Below are 16807 nucleotides of genomic sequence, written 5' to 3'. Positions count from 1 at the left end.
CACACACACACACACACACACACACACACACACACATATATTTGGTCATAAAAATAATGAAATATTGCCATTTGAAATACGGGTAGAGCTAGAGAGTGTTATGCTAAGCGAAATAAGTCAGAGAAAGACAAATACCATATGATTTCACTCATATGTGGAATTTAAGAAACGAGACAAATGATCATAGGGGGAAACAAAGCGAGGTAAACCGGGAAACAGACTCTTAACTATAGAGAACAAACTGATGGTTACTAGAGGGGACATGGGGTGAGGGATGGGTTAAATAGGTGATGGGGATAAAGGACGGCACTTGTGATAAGCATTGGGTGATGTATGTAAGTGCTGAATCCCTAAATTCTACACCTGAAACTAGTATTACACTGTATGTTAAGTAATATACAGTGAATTTAAATAAAAACTTAAAAATTAAAAATAAAGGGAAAATATAATGAAGTCTTTCTAGCATTCCTAGGATCTACATTCCCCTGTACACTAGCTTTTCCTTCCTCTCCCCTAATCGTTGCTGACTTCCATCAGCTTTGGTTCTAAGATAGTGCCTGCTGTTCTTTCTGGATTTTCTGGAGCAGAGGCCCAAAACAGCTGCCTATGGGGTTGTGAGAGTATAACTATTCAAGTCATCAGCCAGAACCACTGTTAAAAATGTTTAATATCAATGCAAAATGAGATCAGGATTTTACAAGCAAGTTTCAGAACACACTGATTTCTACAGCGGTTTATCTTCAGAGGCCTAAATAAGAACACATACAAATCTTAAGGAATTAAAAAATATCATGGTATTTTTAACTTTCATACATCTACAGGTGACAAGTATGTGAAAGAACTCATTTCCAAACTGAATGAAATACGCAAATTAAAAATGCAGCAATTTAATATACTGATTCACCATGAAACTTAGCAAGAAACTGTTCTTTCCCCCATACCTCAGAAAGACCACCACAAATTCCTTTCCAGGGCATTGATGGCATTAACAGTACTCATCCCATCAGCATCCAGACAGACCTGGTTCAATCCATCTGTGTAAATTAATGTTACAGTTCTGTGGTTGGAAATGCTCACCATCTTCTTCACTGAATTATACTTGGCAAGGCACCTACCAACAATGTACACGATGGGAAGTGAGCCGTGAAGAACATAATAGCTTGACTAAAGAGCTAACCATATACCCTGGGTCTGCTAATTGAGTGAGGATATTAACAGAAATGTAAAATTTCAGGAGGCATTCTTCCTTCGCCCTCTCCAAGTTACCAGCACATATGGTACTGGGAAGTAAAGAGTAGAAGAAGGTGATGACAGCCATATACACAAACTCTCCCTAAAAATGAAAGCAAACTAAACAAAATGCAAACTATAGCAGGCCAAAGACCAGACTCGCATTTGGGTTTTATTTGTGGCAGCAAACAACACCCAAACTGTAAGGTTCAAAAATCAGGAAACAGTTTGGGGTACCTGGGTGCCTCAGTCAGTTAAGCATCCAACTCTTGATCGCAGCACAGGTCTTGATTTCTGGGTCGTGAGGTCAAGCCCCACACTAGGCTCCATGCTGGGTGTGGAGCCTACTTAAAAAAAAATATTAGGTAACAGTTTCAATGCACTGAGGGATCATCAACTTGCATAAGAGGATTATTAAAATATTTTCTAAGAGTTGTGTGTGCTTCCCTGTTGAATTTAGTGCCAACAGTTAAGAAATAATCAAATAAATTAAATAAACCTCAAATATTTCCTTTTTATTATACTCTCTTCCAAAAATTACAAAACACAATTTTCTCTGCCATTCCTCAAGTGAATTAGTAAACAAGTAGAAACTCAAAACATTAACTGTAATATTACACAAGGTAATTAATTTTCCTTTGGCAACTCAGTCTGTCCCAAAGTATTTCTGTCCAAAATGTGTTGGTGCGACAGGATGAACTTCAGTAGTTAAAATTGTGATCTCTGGAAACTCCTGAATGATTGATTTGGCACCTTTAAAAAATAAAAGGAGAGTGGCTGTAATGGATGACTTTTTGCTAATATTAGCTGGAATTCAGGAATTTTAGTCATTCGGTATAATATAGCCAGAAGACAGAAAGCAATGACCTTTAAATACCTAGTCAGACTTGAGTAATCTCTTAGTTTATGTGTCTGATACATGAAAAGTTTGACAATCATCACACACCTCCACTAGTTCACTAATAAACTCTTAGAATCAAATTGTTTCATATCCAGGATTTTAAAAATACATTCAGTATAGAAACTTTTTCCCTGAAAAGTCTTTGTTTTGTTTCATTTTAAAGGCAGCTGGAATAGAGTGAATACAATCCTTTCCAGAAACAGGATCATATATTAAGATGATGGCTTCTCAACCAGAACACTGTGAAACAAGGGTAAAAACATCTTTGGTATGTCAGAGTGAGCTAGCTTTCAGAAGTTAGGACTCTAGCTTTGGGGGTTGCAGGGAAACCGATGAGCTAGGATGCTCGCCAAACTAAAAAACCGTAGCCATGTAGCCACAAAATAAGATTTTTTTCATCTACCATGTCAAAGAATAGTATACCATTCTAATGTATGCCCTTAAAATTAATACTTACTATTGGGCAGGAAGCCCAATAATTATTTGGTTATCTCAATGTTTACAGCGCCACCTCTGCTGTATATAAATAGATGACCAAGGAAATTGCCCTTTGTCACCATCAACACTTGAACTACAGGTGAATTTTTATTATGAAATGACAAAATAAGCAATGGCCTGCAGAAAGCAGCCTTCCCAAGTGCATACACTGTGGCCCCTTCAAGGTTGGCTGAGACTCGAAACCTTTGGAAATAAGGAAACACCCTAACTAGAAGCCACATATTTCTCTTTCTTTTCAATTAGGAAACAAATACAAATTCACTGTCAAACATTTGGAAAATATAAAAAAAGCTTTAAAAAATGAATTGCTTAGAGTCCCCAAATCCTATGATAACCACCATTAATACAGTATGTATTTTAAAATGAAAATTGAAATAGTACTGTGCATCTGTCTAGCCTCTCAGGCTAAGGAAAGACTTATCAAGTTCTATGTTAAATCCAAGTCTGATTTTGGTAGTCATAAGAGTCATAACTTGCATAAGTCATCTCTAAACTTGGTGGTAGCATTTAATGTTATTCTAATGCTGTTATTTTTTGACATACTTTCTTAAGTTTACATATGGCTTTTTCGATGTTATTAAACGTTTTTCAAAAACATGATTTAAAAGTTATATAATATTACATCCTTTGAATATATATTTATTTAATCATTTCTTTATTATAAGTCGTTTACATACTTTCAAGTTTTTTCTTACACTAAAAATAACTCTGCAGTGAATATCCCAAGGGCTAAATTTCTACATGCGTATATGATTATTTTCTTAGGATACTTTCACAGTTGTCCTAGATTATATGGCAAAAAACTAGGGCCTTAGCTTCCAAAGGAAATGGAGAACACACAGTTCTACCCTTTATGCCCTCTGAGCAGAAGCAGAACTTAGAAAACTTCTGCTCTTCGCTTCACGCTGCGAAGTTTATGCAGCAAGACCAGAGGGCTAACAGGAACCTTAAGTTTCTTGCTGTTTGGGAGCAGTTCTCAGGCTCAAGTGAGAAGTCAGGAGAAACGGACACTTCAGCCACGTGCAGGCTCTACCCAAACAGGGATACCAGGAAAACAATTACAATCCCCTTCAAAGGGGTTAGTTCATACTTTCCCATTTGAATTTGAACATTAGACTGGCATAAAAATACTTTATCACTAAGCTTAGAGATGGTAAACAGAAGTTATAAACTACCAAAATTCAATTTAGATTTAACGTGAAAGTAGAAATGAACTTTTCTTCACAATCAGAGTCTGGACAGATACATACCTACCAACCCATGACCATCTGGAGCCCCAGACATGCTGAACTCACCATGAGGAGTAGAGAACAGACTGAGTAGGATGATAACACTGGGTTGAACTCCATGTTCTATAAGAACCTTTACTGCTTCAATTACAGTATTTCCAGTGCCTGAAATCAAATGACAACCAAATGCATTAGCAAACTGAACATTTATCTCAAAACGTCTTTGAAGTTTCTTTGAAGTAGAGGCAGTTTGGTAATCCAACATGAGGCACTAGGCAAAGCTTCATTTGAAGGTGCCTGTTCTTTATCAATGACGTCCTCTTTTCTTTTTTTTTTAAAGATTTTTATTTATCTATTTTTTAATTTATCTCTTTATTTATTTCCAAGAGAGAGAGAGGAGTCTGATGCTGAGCTTGATCTCAAGACCCTGAGATCATGACCTGCACCGAAACCAAGAGTTGGACGCTTAAGAGACTGAGCTACCCAGGCACCCCATCCATGATGTTATTTTCAATAATGGACATGACACACATACTTTTCAGTTTTCAAGTGTACAACAAACCCTAAATTCATTCAGTATTTGAGATACCAATTTGACACTCAACCTCCACCACCAACCCTGGGAGACAATACCATGTGCGATCTGAATAAGCTTATAAATCAGAATAGGAGAAAAAAATATTACTTTCAGAAAGGATAAATCCTTGAGAAATTCATTGCTACATTAATTGGGCTACAGAAGGTACATATTTCAATGTATTTTTTGTGTCTGTATACTTTGCCTCATTAGATCCTTTGCTTCACTGTTTTCACTCATTTTAAAACAAAAGCTCTTTGGAGCTACTAAAGTTTATTTAGACTATGTATATGCTCAATAGAAATTCCCTGGAGAACTGCCCAGGGCAACTCCAAATGCAATTGAGAAAAACACATTTAGAAATGGTTTTGCCTTTATATAAGGGTACCTAAATGGCAGTCACTAAGTTGAACTGATTTAAACCCTAAGCAAAGTATACAAATTAAACTCCAGCCACTCACTGAGAATTGGATACATCAGAAGGACTTTTCTCCGGTAAATGTCTGGGGGGAACTTGGCATAATACACTTTGGCTCTTTGTGTCTCTTCATCACTCTGAATCAGGATCTTTCCAATTCGTATGGATCGACAACAGTCTCGTAAACCTTGTTCCATTGCCTCACCTTGAAGAAGGAAAATTTAAAAAGGGGTGGGGGATAGAATTAAAGTCCAAAAACAGACCAAAGCAGAGTGTGTGACTATTACTAATACAAGAAGGACATTGTCAAGATGGGAGCAATTCTTCTTAAGCTAAGAGCTTTTATTTCTGATATGCTCTTATTTTATACTTAGTGCAGGTCAATTACAACAGATTAAGTCATGGTCAATGAAAGTAGGATAAGCTAGTTTTATTGCTCACTTTCAAGTTTTAGGGATGTCACACTTCCATGAATACAAAAAATACAGTGTTTTGTTAGGCTGCTCCCTGAGCTTTTCCAATTATCAGGACCATTTTATTCCTATTATTTTAAGGAAGGCTTTAAACCACTTCAACCTGTTATTTTCATCTGAAAAAACAATACAGAAGATTTATGGAGGAATTGGGTTACAGATCAAGGTGACATTAGGAGATATCACTGCACCCCAGCAATGAATTCAATGGCAGAAGTTTGCCAGCAAACAGTGAAAAAAGTAAACTGTTCCCTCCCTTCCCCCGAAGAACCATATCCAACACTACTACTAACCTCTTGGTTTCTGAACAGCTATTTTTTAGTCTAAATTCCTTTCAGGAAGTGCTTGCCAAAAGTGAATCATTCTCGTACCACCTTCCAGATTTTAGGTTATATCAGAATTCTATCTGTACTGTTACTTAATATTTTTCTTTAACTATTTTCATTTACACCTATTTTAAGAGGAAAGTTTCTATCACTGGTGTAAACATAACAAATGGTTTCTAATCTATATGAAAATCAATCAATAGCAAATAATGTTAAAAAAGAACCCTTGTCTCTGCACTACCCCAAGGTCATCTGCCATATTCTAGGGGTTTGAGAATGCTGCCTTTAGGGCAGGAACTAGACTAAAATAGAAGAAAAAAATGGCTTAAAAGCCCATCTCCATTGTCTTCACCAGTTTTAAAAGGTTAAATAACATTGTCCTGAAAATCCTTTCATTGCTTAAAAGCAACATTCTTTAAAAAAGGGAACTTACAGCTCCTATTCTACTTGACATATTCAATTGTTCACAAACAGAAATTCACAGAGAAAAGGCAATGCTTACATGTGGAAAAAAATCCATCTGTCTCCAGTGCAAGCAAGCAAGTGAGGCTTCCACTGAATCTTGGATCTTATGCAAAAATTTAGTTAGTTACCAAATGGAAGTAATCATCCCCATGGAACAGGTAGACATACTAATTATAGGCATGTGATTTTGTTGCACAAAGATTGGTTTAAAAGAGTAATCAGTTGGACTCAAACACAAATACAACATTTATAATACCAGCAACTGGAAATACCTAGAGTTAATAACAGATAAGTGTTTTTGCTATATGGCCACATACACTGTGGAGGCCAAGAAAAACAAGGCTGTACCCACCTCGAGTCTAGCCCTGACATAAGTACAGCCATCTTGGCAAAGCAAAAGCTGGCACCCTGCACCCCCTCTCCACCCGCTCCCCTCCCCTCGGTAGTTTGTGTGACATTCCTCAGCCACCCCTGGCTGCCCTAAAAGAAAACAAATAGTTAACTTGCAGAGATCACAATCCTTCAAGACAGGAGTCTCCCTCGGTTTACAAATGTCCTAGTGATTCACAACAAAGAAGCTATCTTCTCAATAGCCCAATTTCAAGAGACAAATAACTCAGTTCCTTAAGCCCTAATGTCGCCCTCCCCACCATAAAACTGAAGGAGGCTGAGGCAGAAGGAAATGTAAATAAAGTTAAATTTCTTCTAAACCTAAATCTCACTAACAAGGACACTTGATGGGAGAAATGTGAAACTTTATCTCTAAACCTCCAAGATGGTGTCAGCAATCATTCCCAAGCATATGACCCACTGATATACATCTAAAGGGTCTCACGAGAAGATTTTTATTACTGGTAATGAATAACCTTTACCCCAGACAATAGCTAGCCCCTCAAGGTCCTGGAGACCTCGCTTCCAAAATTCCTTAGAGACTTACATCATCCATAACCCCCTTTTGTCCTCGCCCACTGCTGAGTCTACCCCTACTCTGCCTTTTAAAAACCCTGACTGTAATCTGGCTCGGGATCCAAGTTCCTACTCCGCTGTGTTGGGTATACTTGGGCCCAAGCTTAAGCTTGCTGAATAAACCCTCGTGTTATTGCATCAGTGCTTGGCTCCTTGGTGGCCTCTCGGACACGAAAACTCGGGCATAACAACACATCAAATATAAAACTAAAAACACTGAATAAGTCATTCAGGCCATCTCCTGATCAGGTAGGACTGTTCCCTACAAAATAAATTAAAAAAAAAAAAACTTTTCTCCAGTCAGGTATTCAAAGATCCACAGGCCCAAATTTGTGCCATATTCCATCAGTCTTCAAGCTGCCCTGTTCTCCCCAAGACAGTACCATCTCATCCTCCTATCCTACCATGAATTTCTCTGAAAGCAGTCTTGCCCATGGGGACAGGCCACATAGAGTAGATGCTCTGCAGTTAAAATTAGTCAAACTCAGCAACATGCAGGCCATGATCCAAGGCACTGTGAGGATAGACAACATAGGTGGTGAGATTTAAGTCAATTCAGGCTGCAATTATGACAGACAAGCCCACCTCTCTCCTGGAAAACGACTGTTTCTATGCATGCAAAGAAACAAGAATCGCATATATGCAAACCTACCGCTTCTCATTATGCTGACCCCACAATTTCCCTTCTCAAATTTCACTCCTTCATACTTGTACCCTGTTGGGGAATAAAATCAAAGAATTTATCTCTCATTATTGGAACAATCCACTTATTTTTAAAGTGCCTGTAGTTTAAAGCCAATGGGTACAAAGCAACCCTTGTCTAGACATTCTGTATAACCTCTTAGGTTCCCTCTGAAAGTAATGAGAAGGCATGATTTTTCAATTATTTCTTAATTCTTCATAAGAAACCTGTGGAGATAATTGGGAGACACAGGCTTCGTTGAGTAGGAACAGGACTTATGATGGCATGATATTCACACACACATTCCTCAAATTGAATTCAGAGAGGAATCACTGCACTTTGAACACTATAAACATCATCAATTCAAACTGGGAGCGCACTGTGATGCACAGGAGAGAGCCTCCTCATTCCACCCCTTTTATGAGCTCCTATTCTGCCTTAAAAAGCAGGAGACAAAGGCTGACGTTGTTACCAAGACTTGCTCAGTCCTTGGTGCCATCCTGAATTGGATCAATTATGATGCAACAAGCTCAGCCCCTAATTTTCATAAAGTCAACCTTTGAATAGAATAGCTTCCATTATTTACTAGAGAACAAAATTGGAATTTTAAATCTCTGAAATAGGGATCTTCAGCTGTGTTCTATTAAAGTAAAACAAAGTACTCTCTCCAGATGTCATCATTTTTAGTTTCGTCTTTTTTACTTCTCATTCTTTTACTTGGAGTCTCAATGCCAAACCAACCTACCCATTTATTAACACCAGCAGCTTCCCCACAGAGGTGAAGATAACCTGCTAGCCATTCTTAACTCTGGTCCCAATGGGCTGTCATCAAAGGCAACACCTGCATGCTAAAGAATATTTATTAACCTTTAACTTGAATTGACAAGCAAGCCATTAACAAAAAGTCACCCATATAAATTTCTTTACTAAACATCTCTGAGTTTATTAAGTTGTTTAAAAGAACAGCTCCACCTAGACTCCTCATTTTGGATACTGATTTACTCAGATCGCTTTTTTTCCCCATTTCCCCCTAATTTCCAGAACTTTCAGGACTAGAATCTGAGAGTAACAACCCCTGTTACCTGTTGGAGTGGTCACCATGCATTCTTTATATGGCAGCTGATTCAATCCCTCTTCCACAACCAGTCTGATCTAAAGAGTCAAAAGAAGAAGAAGTTGAGAACCTGCTAGGTCTAGTGTTAGCTGTTAGCTTTAGGAGCTGAACACTAGTCACAAAGTCAGTAACACAACAGGCAAGGGTTTAGCTTATGGAGGTAGGTAGGGGACCCCCTAACACAGGTTAGATGCAGAAACAGATCCAAATGCTAGGCTGCTTGCTGGTAAGTATCAAACCTCGGGTAGGTGCATGATTGCCACCAAAAGGCTCAAGTATGTCTTCTGATACTAATTCACTTAGGCCAGCCGATATCACAAGAGATGCGGAACTACAAGTGACAAGAGTCATCCTTGGAAGCAACAGACTTCCTTTTTGAATTTTTTTAAAATTTAATTATGTTCTGTTTGGTCACCATTCAGTACACCATTGGTTTTTGATGCAGTGTGCCATGATTCATTGTTTGCATATAACACCCAGTGCTCCTCACAATCCATGCCTTCCTTAATACCCATCACCAGGCTCACCCATCACCCCACCCCTCTGCCCTCTAAAACCTCAGTTTGTTTCCTGGAGTCCATACTCTCTTGTGGTTCATCTCCCCCTCTGACTCTCCCGCCCTTCATTTTTTTCCTTCCTTCTCCTAATGTCCTCCATGCTATTCCTTATGTTCCTTCTGATAACTCTGAAAATAGTGCCCACTGGGAACTTCTCTGCCTTGTTTAGTACTTTGAAATTAAGCTGGATTCTTTTTAACAAAGGCTTGCCATAATGCAAATAAAACCTGAAACTTCTCAGGAGGAAATAAATGAATGGATGGGGCTGGATCAATTTCCTGAGCTTGAAATAGGAGGCAGTAGTATGCCCTGGGGCTTCTCGGCTTAAAAAAAAGGCTCCTAATGATCTTATTGTGTGGTACAGAGGAAAGAATCCATCAGAGCTACTAGGAATAGCCTCCAAAACCCAAATATGATACTCCTATGAGCACCTAGAGCCCACCACAATTAAGATAGTGTCTGCAATGCACATTTTCTCTAATCAATACTACACTATTGATTAAGAATTAGAACAGCAGGGAGAAACACCATGTTCTATCACTACAACACAACACCTTGCTGCCATTAAAATGATCAATGCTAAATGGGCCAGCACTGTCAGCCTGAAACACCAGAGAGCCCAGGAACCTGATGAATACTGTGTATGTGTATGCACACTCATCTCTAGCCACCACCTTCTGTGGAGGTGAAGGTTTCTCAGGTGCGAGCTGAAGGGAAGAAAAGGATCCTTTTCTTTGGATAGCTGAGATCTCTTAGTAACACATTTTTTAAAAGATTTGTATATTTCTTAGAGAGAGAGAGTTTGGGGGAGACAGCAGACAAAGGACAGTCTCAAGCAGACTCCCGCTGAGCATGGAGCTTGAGGTAGGACTTGATCTCATGGGCCTGAGATCACAACCTGAGCCAAAATCAAGAGTCAGGCACTTAATGGACACCTGAACCACCCAGGTGCCCCTCCCAGGAACACTCTCCTAAAGAGTCTTGCCTCCTGCCAGTCTCCTGCAACTCTGAGACAGAAATTAGTATGTCCAAGCCTCATGGGAGAACATAAAACCAGCAGAAGGATGACTAAATATAACGAACTCAAGATCTGAGTGCCAGGGAAGCCAATCCTGACAAATCCAGGATAGAATTAATGTCAACTATAATGGGACCCTTGTGCTAGAACAGTGTACAAGAAATCCTCAATACCAGAAACCTAAATAGCTCCAGTCCCTACCACAACCACAAAAGAGGCTCTACACACTCTCCTGGTATCAGAACCTTCAAAGCCAACTGCAGAGAACAGAGAGGTCCAAATTGACATTGCCTTGTGTCAATTGTCATGGGTCCTCACTACATGATTTAATTAAGATATAACGCCTGCCCTTTCAAGCAAGCATTTTACAATAACTATGAACTTAACTCCTACCTTCCACAGACAAAAGGCAAAGAAAGCAAAATAAAGCGGAACCATTTTTGACTAATGAACACCAACATCTGTTTTCTCCACAACAGCCAATGACAGAAGTTCCTTCCTCCTTGAACCCCTTCCTTTGGTTTGATAAAAGCATAAAGACAGAATGACCTAACTATAACTCCAGGAGTGCCAACTACACTGACCTTGATGCAGTCCAAGTGTTATTACTGCCTCTGGAAGCTCAAATGATTGTAAATAGAAGTGACCTCTGAACTAGGAATACTTAAGGCCACAAGCCCAAAAGGAGCTGCCTATACTCCTTTGGAATTAATATTTCCTGAGGGAAAATCAAAATGAAAAGTTTCATGCCTTCCCCCCCAACATTCCCTTTAATAATCTATCTTTTATTCTCTTATTACACCTGTGAGGTTAAGAAGCCACTTTTTTCTTTCCCAAACTAAATACTGACAACAGCATTTCAAATGTAAACTCCATGAAATCAGGGACAATGTCTGTATTCTGGACTGCTGTATCTCCTCCCTCTGTAACACAGCCCAGCCAAGGGCCTGACTGGAGTTCAGTATACATTTCATCAATGATGAATAATGAATAGCGACAGCAGAAAATGTATCAACCTTATTCCAAGCCCTGAGCACACTTAGATGTAAACACAAAAAGGAAATGCAGTGCTTTACCTGAAAACAACCCAAATTGGCCTGAGACCCTCTCAGACCTCACCAGCTAAACTGAACTGGGCTTATCAGAAAGGATGAAGACTGACCATTGACATCGACATGCATGGAACTGGAGGGTATTATGCTGAGTGAAATCAGTCAAGCAGAGAAAGACAATTATCATATGCTTTCACTCTTTTGTGTGGAATATTAAGAAACAGCACAGAGGATCATAGGGAAATGGAGGCAAAACTGAATGGGAAGTCATCAGAGAGGGAGACAAACCATTAGAGTCTCTTAACCAGAGGAAACAAACTGAGAGTTGCTGGAGGAGAGGTTGGGGGGAATGCGGTAACTGGGCGATGCGCATTAAGGAGGGCACATGATGGGCTGAGCACTGGGTGTTATATACACCTGATAAATTACTGAACTCTACATCTGAAACTAATGATGTACTATATGTTGGCTAATTGAATTTAAATTAAAAAAAATTTTTAATTCAAAAAAGTTTTCCTTCACAGATTTAAAATAAATTAATTAACTGAATTGGGCTTGGCCAATCCTTAACAGGAAGTCCCTGAGGGAAGCATACACAGTCCAACTTAGCATTTCGCACGTGAGGATAGTACAGAAAAGGCAAAATAAATATCCCCCTGAGATAAGTTACAATAGGGGGGTATTAGTGTTTCTGTATTAAATGAATTATCACAAGGGTAACTACTAGATCTCCTTACATCTTTGGTTTTCTTTTAATGTACTTTCTTTTAATGTACTTTCACTGCCCAAAGATGACATATTTAAGGGTTGCCAAGATCTACTTGAGAGGTAGAAGTATCTCAGAATGAACTCAGAATGAGTTCATGGGCAACACTTTTGAGGTGAAAGGGACCGAGGCACAGCTTTAATGAAAGGGTAGAATCAATACTTCAGAAGCCTGCCAGGATGATGACTACTTGGCATGATCTCTCTAACCCCCCAGAATTCTCTAGAACAAAAAAGTCACTTGGCCTACTGTGATTATATCACTAGGAACAATGAAATAAAAATGGAAAGTCTCCACCTACCAGACGATCCGCAGAAAACATGAAGTCCCCTCTACTGGCTGTCCTAGAAAGAAAGTAGTATAAATTTTAGTCCAGATTAGAGCTTTAAGGGAAAATTTACTTAACACATAGAGTAACAATGCTATTAAGACCTATCACATACTAAAGGCCTAAAAGATAACATGTACAAACTATCACTGAAGCAAGATATTTTTCACTAGAATACAGGAACTTAAATGGAATGACATCCTACTTAATGCTGTCTATAATGCACTCCATACTTAATGCTGTCTATAAAGCACCTTAAAATTTCAACAGAGGCAGGACACCTGGGTGGCTCAATTGGTTAAGCATCTGCCTTCGGCTCAGGTCATGAACCTGAAGTCCTGGGATTGAGGGCCCCCTCAGGCTCCCTGCTCAGCGGGGAACGTGCTTCTCCCTCTCCCTCTGCTCCCCTGCTCCTGTGCACACATGCAAGCTCTCTTTCTCTCTTTCTCTCAAATAAATAAATAAAATCTTAAAAAAAAAAACCTACTAGAAGAATTCTCTAGTGTGCTGGAAGATGTCCTCCCCTGGGAAAATCACAACTTCAATTTCCACAGCAGAAATTGCCATGTGATCACTCTCTCCTACTTTTTTTAATTCCAAATAAACTTGATAGATCCCCCACCTTTTATTGACAAAAACCATTTTTAACAACTACACATGTGCACACAGTGTGTATAAAGATTCACTTATAAAGCTTTTCTAAAAAGGTCTGAAAATTACATCAGGTGCCTAGTATTATAAATATATTACTGCCATCTTTCCCACAGGTCACTATCTTTTAAAAACTTCCTTGGTACCAAGTATTAAGCACTTTTGGTGCATTGTCTGATCTATTCCTCACACAACCTTAAGAGGTAGATCCCGTTGTAAGGGCCTACTTAGCCAGAGTGACTCCATCTTGGTTAAATAGCCATTTTGTTGTTTATGCAGTAAACTTAGATTGACCCTGCCCCCCCCCAGAGGAATTTACTTAGAAACAAGTCTGGGAAACCAGTAAAATATGGCTGACCAGCCCCTGATAACAGAGCCCATATACCAGGACGTGTCAGGTCAGGGGGAGATAACAGAACCCAGAATGCAAGGATGAGTCAAGCCAGGTGGAGACATCCATTCAGGAAAGCACCTCCCTAACCACCAAAGAATGTGGGCCCCGCCTTTTGGGCACCTTTTGGGCGCCAATTCTGACCAGAGTGATAGGCTAGTTCAAATAGCTACTATAGGGTGAACTGTAATTCAACTCACCACCTGTGTGTGGCCAGGCTCAACCACATGGCCTTTGCTCTGTAAAAGTCAGTCTGTGAGGCTGGGAGGGGTTGCCTTCTCTGTAAGAGGTGGCCCCGACTGGTCGGTTTGATTCTCAGTGCTGGCGCGAAATAAAGCTTTGCTTGACCTTCACTTTGTATCAGTCTCGCTCCTTTGATCACGGACCCAGCAATGGGGGCTTGTCCGGGATTAAACGACAAGAACTGAGCCAGCATCAGAATTTCTGGGAAAAGCCTCCGGAGGCAAGATCTCAAGATTTTATTCTGTGAGATCCAGTCTGTCTGTCTGGTTGTGGAGCTCCAGGGTATGGCCCACCAGGGAGAAGCTAGACGTAGCATTGCTCCCCAGGGCTGGAGTGGATGTGGGGACGGCCCATCCCTCTTCTGGTAGGTTGCCAGGGGTTTGAGTCCCCCTAGGCATTCAGGGGACCTAGAAAATCCCCACCAGCGGGTGTTTGTAGGGGACCGAGAAGATCCCCACCGGCTGCTGGGTCTGTGGTTGTCTTTGTTCTGTCTTTTTGTTGTCTGTTGTGTTGCTCGTTTGTAGGGGACAGAGAAAATCCCCACCAGCGAGTGTTTGTAGGGGACCGAGAAAATCCCCACCAGCGAGTGTTTGCGGGGGGACTGAGAAAATCCCCACCGGCGGCAGTTTCTGGGTAGGGGCCGCTGGGTCTGCGGTTGTCTTTGTCTTGTCTTTTTGTTGTCTGTTATGTTGTTGGTTGTGCTTGAAGAAATGGGGCAAGCAGAGAGTAAGGGGACTCTGACTTTCATCTCTCCATTTCTCCTAATAGGTGTGAGGCTTCTCCCTCACTCATTTCATGTGTTAATGGCTATAACTGGAGCCAACTGTGGTTAGTCTAACTCAAGACAGAGACTTTAAGGAATATTCCCAAGTAGCTGCCAAAACTCCCTTTGTTTCGGGGAAATTCCTTGCCTTCTCTGGCCCGACGTGGACTGCTCAGCCCCTCCCCCTTGCTAGTGGGTAGGCATGGCATCTGTTCCTCTGTTGGAGCTGATGAGCTCTAAAACTGGGAACACCTTCTCTGCCTTCTGGCAGCACTTTGTTCTTCTGTTCTTTACTGTCAGGAAACAAGAAGAGCACCCCCTGGACCTAACACCCCTCCCAACTCCGAACTTCCCACCTAGGTCTCAGGTAAACATTTGAAGTGGAGTGGGTCTGGGTGGAACGTAAATCAGTATTTGAACTAAGTTAAGTCTGTTGGTTTAATTAAGATAAACATGTCTTTGAAGTTACAGCAGTAAATGTGAAACTTCAAAGTTTACCTAAGGTCAAATAAGCTCGTGTTATTTGTGTTAAAATCTGTGTTAGTATCTGTTAAAATCTATTAGCAAAGAGATGACTGAACTGATGGTTAATTGTCTGTCTCAAAGTTTTAATGGGTAATTGTTAAAGTAGCTTTCAAAGTCTTTGGTAACCTGAAATTTTAAAATTTTGGCTGGATGACAAATGGAATTAAAATACAAACATCTAGGTCTTAACCAAATGGGATAAATGCTAAAGCATTAATTACTGGAACTAGGTTTGTGCGTTTTACTTCCTACTGCAAAGAAACTAAGAATATTTAAATCTGTTGGTAAACATGTTTTGTGCTTAACTGATTGATAAATTTGCCATCTAAAGAATTCTGTTGTAACTGTTCACAACTGGTTAATACTTAGCCATCACTAGAGACTGAAGAGTTTCTAAGAGTACAAAATTCTAATAAGTGTAACTAAGACTGATGGAAATAAGGGAAGCAACTCTGTATGTAGCAAAGTAGGAGATATGTAAGAAAGAGATAAGGAATGGGAATACATTTTGTTAACAGTAAGAGAAGGTAATTTTGTCCTAAATGGAATGGTTGTTTGGAAGAAAATGACTTGGGACAAAATAGGAATGCAAAGGAAAATTGTAGAATGTTTGTGAAGGGAAATCTTTGGAATGGAATTTTAGATATGGTCAGGACGGAATAAGAAGAAAAAAAGAAAGAAAAAGACCAGATGCCTGATCCTGTTTGAATAAGAAAAGAAAGGAAAACAGCCCCCAAGGTGATTTAGCACTCTCTTGTGGAGCCTCCACATATATTATACTTCCACATGAAAGGGCCATTTGGCCTTGAGAGACTGGGAAAGCATCCCGGTCTTGAGAGACTGCGAAAACACCCTGTTACCATCCCCCATTGCCTGTGACCATAGAAACTCACTCCTAACCCTGTTGGGTACTCAGTCTTTGGGAACGATCCCACTGAGCCCGCCAGCGTTAATAAAGCTGTGTTCTCCCATCTCTCCATGTGCCATTTGGGTTTCCTCAGTCACCTCGGATTTTCTGCAATATTTGGTTCCCTGACCAGGAATCCCAACCGCGCTGGCCCATTGTGCCACTGGTGTGGGACAGGAGACGGGCTGCAGAGGGCAAACGGAGTACCTGCCCTAGGGTTTAGGCTCGCCCCGCTGATTTCAGCGGACCCAAGGCTGGGCTCTCCTGGACACTGTCTGAGCCAGACCCATTCATAAAGAATGGAAGGAAAGACTGATCACCTCCCATTAGCCAGGGATACCCAGACGAGGGTGTCCAACCTGTATGAATCTGAAGAGTGCCTGACTGTGTGAATCTCTCTGTACGGCTCCACCGCTTCGGCTACGGAGTCTGAATGGGCTGCACTCTGAGTCTCGTGGGGCGTCATATGGCATAACGGTCATCTACTCCACAGAGTAGCCTGGTCCGGGGCTTATATGGACAGACCTTAGCTAAGATGCTCCTAAGTCCCCGCGAGGGACAAGAGCAGGACAGAATATGAAAGATCCCCCTCCCTTTGTCTGCGACATCATTCACGATGGGAGGGAAACCCAGTAAACCCACTATCTTAAGACTACATGCTTAAAAATAAAAAAAGAAAAGACACTGGTATAGAAAAGCTGGTTTTCTCTCTGTTTGAAAGGGCAAA

The 16807-nt window shown here is 40.5% G+C and overlaps 1 protein-coding gene across 4 annotated transcripts in view; it reads right to left on the bottom strand.

Moving 5' to 3' along the window:
- Positions 1–649: 649 nt before the first annotated feature.
- Positions 650–16807, bottom strand: part of UPRT (uracil phosphoribosyltransferase homolog) — a 34919-nt gene continuing 18761 nt past the window's right edge. For 2 of the 4 annotated variants that reach the window (XM_032847721.1, XM_032847725.1), the window contains 6 exons: positions 12574–12616; positions 8848–8917; positions 7736–7798; positions 4897–5058; positions 3925–4023; positions 650–1983 (listed from right to left, as the gene is read on the bottom strand). In XM_032847721.1, coding sequence (XP_032703612.1) covers positions 1877–1983; positions 3925–4023; positions 4897–5058; positions 7736–7798; positions 8848–8917; positions 12574–12616 — 544 coding nt within the window. In that variant the 3' untranslated portion in view covers positions 650–1876. The remainder of the gene's footprint in view (positions 1984–3924; positions 4024–4896; positions 5059–7735; positions 7799–8847; positions 8918–12573; positions 12617–16807) is intronic. The other 2 variants (XM_032847724.1, XM_032847722.1) reach the window with 2 other exon arrangements.

The sequence above is a fragment of the Lontra canadensis genome, unplaced genomic scaffold, assembly GCF_010015895.1.
Source record: "Lontra canadensis isolate GAN:19392208 unplaced genomic scaffold, GSC_riverotter_1.0 scaffold192, whole genome shotgun sequence".
Classification (NCBI taxonomy): domain Eukaryota; kingdom Metazoa; phylum Chordata; class Mammalia; order Carnivora; family Mustelidae; genus Lontra; species Lontra canadensis.
Note: the sequence above shows the minus strand (reverse complement) of the source record. Positions and strands in the feature narration are given on the sequence as shown.